Source organism: Bacillus rossius, chromosome 1 (assembly GCF_032445375.1).
Source record: "Bacillus rossius redtenbacheri isolate Brsri chromosome 1, Brsri_v3, whole genome shotgun sequence".
In the NCBI taxonomy this organism is placed as follows: domain Eukaryota; kingdom Metazoa; phylum Arthropoda; class Insecta; order Phasmatodea; family Bacillidae; genus Bacillus; species Bacillus rossius.
The window spans coordinates 379,327,510-379,335,147 of NC_086330.1; the positions used below are offsets into that span (position 1 = coordinate 379,327,510).

At 37.9% G+C, this 7,638-nt stretch overlaps 1 protein-coding gene across 5 annotated transcripts in view; it reads left to right on the plus strand.

The window, feature by feature from the left end:
- LOC134528584 (influenza virus NS1A-binding protein-like) overlaps positions 1-7,017 on the plus strand; it is a 145,497-nt gene extending 138,480 nt beyond the window's left edge. For all 5 annotated transcript variants that reach the window (XM_063362335.1, XM_063362334.1, XM_063362331.1 and 2 more), the window contains 2 exons: positions 5,068-5,238; positions 5,962-7,017. In XM_063362335.1, the coding sequence (XP_063218405.1) occupies positions 5,068-5,238; positions 5,962-6,158 (368 nt within the window). In that variant the 3' untranslated portion in view covers positions 6,159-7,017. The remainder of the gene's footprint in view (positions 1-5,067; positions 5,239-5,961) is intronic.
- The last annotated feature ends 621 nt before the right edge of the window (positions 7,018-7,638 follow it).

Sequence of the window (7,638 nt, forward strand, 5' to 3'; positions counted from 1 at the left end):
TGAGACGTTGCAGCAAGTATGCCGTGAGAAATGACTAGCCGAGTCTGGTATGACTTTTTAGTACAAAAACTACCCTTTACAAGGTGCTAACCACGTAACTGGCCTTCCACGTATGAGTGCCGAGGCATGTTCCGACACACTATCGCTGACTAGCAGTGATCCGATTAGCTCTGGATCTCGCCCTTAAAGGTGACGTACACAATAACGGCTGAGTGCGGCGTGGATGTTCGTGCCACACGGAAGTTAAACGGGTTTAAGTGATCGTACGAAAGACTGAATCAGTGCATATTCACTACCGAACACGGAAGTCTGTGAGGTAGCCCGTGGTCTTGAAAGCCTTTGTTTGCGCGGAGTCGATGTTTCTAAATAGTTACACAATTTGACACCAACACTGTATGCACACGAAGCGATGAATACACCATACTAGAAGTGAGCAATGATTAAGTATTTTGCTTGGGCAGAGGGACCCTGTAGGTATGATTCCCGCGTGTTCACTACATTACCCATCTTAGAAGTCCCAAGTTCAATTAACAGATGGTGAGCGGTGAGCATGTTCAGCCCGTAGGCAGCCCAGAGCAGGCAAAGTTCCAAGACCTGTGGTCGGTCCACGGGAGACCGAGGAGGGGGTCTACGCCGTGTGGCCCTTCGACTAAAAGATTTCGATGATCAAACCACGAGAACGTCGAGACACTGATAAAATTAGGTTACGCGGCCGAGGCTTTAACTCGAGCTGAATGGAGGCCGACCGCGGAGTTCTGAGAAAAGGTAGATGGTAAACTTGCTCTGTTGCAGCTAATGTCGGTTGCAGCAAGGTGAAGCTCCGCGGTGCGTGAGCGCGTCTGACCTCGGTGCCGGGTGAATGACGACTGAGCTAGCTCCTCGCCGTGCCGTGCCGTGCCGTGCCGTGCCGCGCGGTGTCACCATTTGCGAGCAAAAAGTTTAGAAAGCAAAAAAGATGGTTCAGGCTATTTTTGTGGTCTAAAGCACACAGTGGATTAGTTATTTAATTACTTAAACAACATGGCAATCTAAAAAACGTCTAAAAATACATTTGAGTTACATTGACATATGGTGGAATGATACACTAAACCCTGGTGAATTAACACAATGACGTCATCTGATAGCCGCCCGCGTGGGACGTTCTACTTGCTGCACTTCACTTGTTTCTTACACTGGCACCGCGTCCGTGGAAAAAAGGGTCACGTGATCGGCACTGGGCAGCAACGGCCTAAGCGACCAGGATCCCTGCCTGATCGATGTAGTCACGATAAGTAGATAAGATTGTGGTTTTATTTCTAGGCCAATTTCATTCTTAAAAAAGTACATTCAGGGTTTTTATTTTTTATGAATTTTGTTTATTCATAAAGATAGCATAATATTACACAAATGACACTCTTTCATTAGACTTATTTCATGAAAAATAATTCATTTTGACTGATATTGATACATTTTTGGAATACTTACATTATAATGATTTTTAATACACTTAAGGTAACTATGTACTTGGAAAAATAAAAATAAATAGGAAATTTTTTTATTTTTTGGGAATTGTACCAATGTTGTAATGTAAAAATGAGGTACTAATAACTAGAGCCAAGATTTTATGGTGTTATGAAAAAGGACTTTTCGTCATTAAGAATTGTGGATTTCGTCTTTATCGTCATAAAAAATTAAAACACATGTAATAACATGTACACACCTAGCAGAGCTGCCTTGATCAAATGCTTCAATAATTCGTGGTTAGAGACTTAAAATATGCACATTAAACAATACTATGTTGAGAGTACATACAAAATTAACAACTAAAATATTCAGTATTCTTATGCAGGTAAGTACTGTTCCTAAATTCAGGAGAGAGTCTAAATTAATTAAAATAGAAACTACAGTTAAACTTTTGTTCTATAAATGCAATATAATTAAGCTTAGGAAAAAGCCACCATTGTCAGCAGTTCAGCATTCTCTGGTTTTAGAGATCTTCTTCTGTCACTTACAACTACAGAATACTTAGAAAAAGATCTTTCTGAGTCCACATTCGTTACAGGTATCCATATTAACTTTAAAGCAGCAGCTGCAAATTCAGGATAATCCTCTTTCATTTTACATAGTATGTCCACCATGTCTATGTAGTTCACATGCGGTTTTTTTCTGCTCTTGGGAAACCAGGTTTTGGAGTGTTATGTAGCCTGTCGCTACAGAGGTCTTCTGCACCTTGCAAAGGAAAGGTAGGTTCCCAATATTCGTGTGGAGGAAAAAGCATTCCAGAAACATGTTTCCTACATTTTGAGGATTCATTAGAGCGCTGATTCCCAGAAATAGTTGAGATGGATCAGTGTTCACCAGATCAATCAGTTTTATAAGACTGAGTTTAGCTGTGTTCTTGAACTGCTCTTTAAGGGCTGCAGAGTTGACAGTTTTCATTTCAGCCAAAATGTCTTCAACATTTTCAGGAAATATTCCCTTAGCCAAGACATCAAGAGTAGTTTGCAGTTTACTCAATTTTGTGCACAACTGATGAGCAGTAGGATACTTTGTTCCTTCAAGAAAATTAATTAGCTCTACAAAGGTGTTACAGTTTTGAGCCACAAATGTAAGAGTGGCCTCAAGACATTGTAACTCTTCCTTCTGGAGTCCCTTGATATATTTAACACCAGAGTTATCTTCGCTAAGCTGCTCAAAGAATTCCACAATGTCGTGCAGATGGAGTGCAAGGTATGATACAGATTCAAACCATGTGTTCCAACGTGTAACAACTGGCATGGGGAATTACTTGACCAGAGCCTTGTTTTCTCCATGTTTCTGGAGAAGAAATTGAAGGTATGCATGCCTCCTCTTTCTGTTGTTAAGAAAGGCCATCTTTACCTTACAAACGAAGAGGTTCAGTTCTTCCAAGTTGTTTTGCCAGATCTGCCCAACAATGTTTACTTTATGGGCCCAACATTGTATGTGGTACATGTGGTCACCAAATACACCTTCAAGGGTGCCAGCAGATTTTGTCATGTACCTGGCACTATCTGTAACATACGCAATTATGTTTTCTTCCTTGACTTCATATTTGGAGCATACATCAATCATTGCCCGAGAACAACAAACAGCATTTGCTGCATCAAGGACACAAGAAGCCCCTAAGATAACATCTTGTTCAGCACCTGGTTTCAGAATTTTAAACAAGATGTTGAAAACACAATTATTACTCTTGTCAGTGGTTTCATCTGAGAGTATGACCACATCTTGCCCCAAGAGCTGCTGCTTGATTTCCACTTCTTTTTTCTCTCTAAGTAGGGGAATGTACTTTTTCCTCATCCAATCCGCTGTTGGAAGATCACCAGCACCACTTACATGCTTCTGCATCCATACAGTCAGCTAGCTGTTGTCAAGTTTCTCAAGAGGAATACCTGCAGCTACAAAGGTTTCAACAGTTTCGAGAACAAAATCTTCCTTTTGTTTTTTTGCGCATATTTGCGCCACTCCTGCTTCTGGGATAGAAAGCTGTCGTTTCAAAGTGCATGGGGATCGTTTAGCTTTTACATGTTTGTCGCTAATTATGTGCTTGTTTACAGTGTCCTTACGTTCATACTCCAAACGGCAATTACAATATTTACAGAAAAGTATTTTTCCGTCACTGACATATAATCCCTCATTCTTAAACTCGTCAGCACGTGATGCCGCAGTAGCTTTATTTTTCGGCATGATTAAGAAATTTAGCTTTCATTTATGCACGTCATTTGTAAACAAAGCCCGGAGGTACCAAAAACTAGTATTTACTGAAGTTGCAGCGAAAAAATAAACCGCGGGAAGCCTACTTTTTACAGGCGAGAGAACCATATACTCAACCCGAAGTAAAAGGTTAGGTTATATCAGGTCAGTGAAATAAATGTTATTTATTTATTTTCCGGGAGGGTTGGGTAGGTAAGCGTTATTTAAAATATTTAAGTACCGTAAAATAAATAAATCCTTGCAATATGTTGCTTTTTCATTAGCGATCGGAAAACTTCGATTATGTTACGATTTTGGCTCTTTCGCCTGTGAAGTGTGAAATGAAAATGAAGGCTTCACGGTAAACTGCTTATTCAACAAGCACACAAAATTGCGTTACAGTGAAATTTCATTAAATATCAAGTGATCATTAAATATCAATGTTCGCTTTTATTTTATTTTCATATGTATTTATTTAATTAATGCAGTTTTTGTTCAAGTGTATTTTTCAAAGGATACAGCAAACAAGGCACTGAGATTTTTCACGTTGTGTTTGTTAACTTGTTAATTTTAGTTTACGATCGTCAGTTGTTAATATTGCGTGATCTCTAGTGGCTAGATGCGTTTAAAAACCCTAATCTAACTCCGATAACGATCTTTTTTTTTGTTCGTGAAATCGTCAATTTTTGTGATATCTTGTAATTTTTTAAGATGAATAATTAACGCATTAAATAACCACCACACTGCAGTTGGATGACGACCATTTCTTCTACAAACAGAACAGAATTTTTGTCAATCAACCAATAGTCGGTAGTTAACGATTTAAATCAATATTGAGGTGTTTATTTGTGGTTAGAAAACATTTAGCATTTTTCGCGGTTTGGGATGAATTTCGCGTGAAAATTCGCGATTTCACATAAAACCATATAATCTTGGCTCTACTAATAACAGTTGCAAGATAAAAAACAAAACAATTTTGCAAACATTTCGGTACAAACCTAATGCTAAATAAATTACATTCTTTAAATTTAATATATTCAATTATCATTGTTTTGTTAATTGAGTTGGTGTTTTTATTAAAAACGATAAATTTATTTCATGAATCTAGTTGCATTTCGGTGCTTTAGGGTGTATTAACTTTCATTTCGGGGTTATAAGGTGTATGGACATGTTTTTTGGTGATATATAGATTTTATTGCAATTCACCATGTAATCGTGTCCCTGATGATAAGATGTTAGTCAAGAACTTGTTATTTATCTTATTGATTACCAATTTTATGCATTTTGGGCAATTTTTTTTAGTTGAATAGCCTGAATGCATAAGCATGCAGAATGTTTCTATGAGAATGTCTGCAAGTGTGTGTGCGTGTGCAGGCAAGCTGTACGCGGTGGGGGGCTCGGACGGCACCCACTCGCTCAGCTGCACGGAGGTGTACGACCCCGCGGAGCAGGCGTGGAGTCCCGGCCCCAGCATGACCACCCCGCGGGCGAACGTGGGCGTGGTCGTCATCGGCCCCCGCCTCTACGCCGTCGGAGGGTTCTCAGGTTTGTCGCGAGCTCTGCCCTGCACCCTCCTCTGTGTTCCCATCGAAAATGTTCGAATTTTGTGGATAAACTTTGAAAACAGGGAAATTTGGTTTTCTTTCGTGAGTTTTACAGTTCACGAAATTGTTGAGTCCCTAATAATAAGTAAAACAATTAATTTTTGAGTCCCCAATAATAAGTAAAAAATACATTTTTAGTCCCTAATAATAAGTAAAAAATAGTCTGGAAATGCTTGTGGCACAGTTATATTCAAACATAATTGTGTTAAAATCAAATAAACTAAACCTAAAATTTAACATGAATACATTGCATCATTGTGATTAAGTAATGTAATAGCAATGCACAGCATTAGCCACAATGATGAAACAAAATTCTCTAATGCATCTTTAATTCAAATGATTATAAATTAGCGAAAACTTTTTTTTAATTTGAGATAAGTACTAAAAATAAACATTTAGACTGTCAGTGCAGCTGTGTAGTCATGTTTTACCTACAGTTGTCTATTCAACTAGCAAAATAACTATTTGATATCCTTGATTCATACAGAAGCTCACAAATTGCATGGTTTATGATGAAACATGATGGTAACCAGAACAAATATGATTTCATTTTTGTGCAGAGCTTGGGAAATAGCAAAAGTCTCAGAGAGTGATTATAATCATCCTGCTGCTGTGAATATTTTGTAAAAACAAAGGTGTTGAGACGTAATTGATTTTTTTGCAGGCAAAACATTTTTGAACAGCATTGAGTACCTGGATGAAAAGACTAACGAGTGGACAACATTTGTGCCGAGGAAGTTGGCCACCTCGGACCAAGTTGCGAAGATAAACTGTCCAATCAACGGAAGGGAAGACGACAGCTCTCCGAGGCGCGAAGAAGGGGGCGCGAAAGAAAACGGAAGCAGTTCAGAGTCCAGTTAACGCTCAGTGTCCGGGGTGCGGAGAGACTAGACGAATCTGGCGTGGACCTCAGTTTTTTTTGTACATTTTAATCTTGCAAGTAAGTCCAAGCTCGTCAAAGTTTCGCCAACTCTCTCTTTCTCCCGTGGAAGTGGAAGTGTGTGTGTCACGCCCTTTCTACGTACCGAGTCAAGTATTAAATTTTCCGAGTACCTACTTTCGATTGGAGATTCCTCGCCGATGCGGCTCACCGAACACTCGGCTGGTTACTGCTGTCGCGCTCGCTTGTTTGAATTATTTTTGCCCCACACGCAAGTCATACTGGCAAGTTTGTTACAGGAATTCCAAACGTAACGAAGTAGAATCTCTTTACGAAGGATATGGGTCATCAAGTTCACCGTTCATTCAAGTGCTGAAATTATGTAAGATGTAATAAGTATTAAATTTAAAACATCTGGCAGAGTTTTGTAAACACTGGTACTTTGTGCATTATTTACAGTACTTTAAAGTAATGAGGTTTTACTGTTGTACTCAAAAAATTTGCTCCCAAGATGATCCACCTTTCAGTCTTTCATATAGCTCGCTCAGCAATGCATGGCCACAATCAAAGATTTGTAATTTTTTTCAAATTCATTATGTTTCGGTTTGGTTTTAGGCCGTTCAGGCTTGTCAAGTTGTATTCTAGAGGAGTTAATAGCATTGCTGACAGTCTTGCCAGAAATCCATTTCTGTGTCGTTTCTACCTACGTGGCAGCAAATATTAATTTTGTTGTGTGTGAGTTTTTTTTTTTTTTTTTTTTCATTTGATTGGAAACTTGACAGTGTTGTAGTATGTAGTTTACAAAAATGTTATAAATTAAACATCAAAGCAGTCACAGTACTATTGTGTTACGAAACTTCGTTTTAATTTTGATTCTGTTAACACTTTAAAAACAATATGTTCCCGTAATAAGTTTCACAGTGAATTTAACAGCTGGTTTTGGTGACCAGTTATCATACAACTGTATGCAAATGCAAACTAAATGATATTGACATCGTTAATTTCTGCTGTTGATAATTTTTTTTATATAAATATATTTTCAGTTCATATTAGACAATTAGTTCCTTTTTTTCCCCAATGTATTTTAACACATTTGTTTGTTCTGTTGTCTCTTAATGAATTTTGTGTAGTTCTTTAGGTAGGTTCACTGATTGAAGTGCATATTATGAAAAGACAAATAATTAACATAATTTTAAGGTCTAAGGAAAGTTACGAACAACACAAGACCCACTCTGTATGCTCTGTTCACTCTCTGCACATACTTATTGCAATTTTTGAAAGCAGTTTTCAATTCTTTGTAAGAAGTAATTTATTTCCTAACTATATTTAGATTTTTTTTTAAGTTCTATAATTTTAATTTTATAAATCCAATAAATGTACTCTTCTTTTCTTCAATTAATTTTCAAAAGAATGTGCAATGTTACCAACTTCCAAACACTTGGGGAATGTAAAATAGTAAAA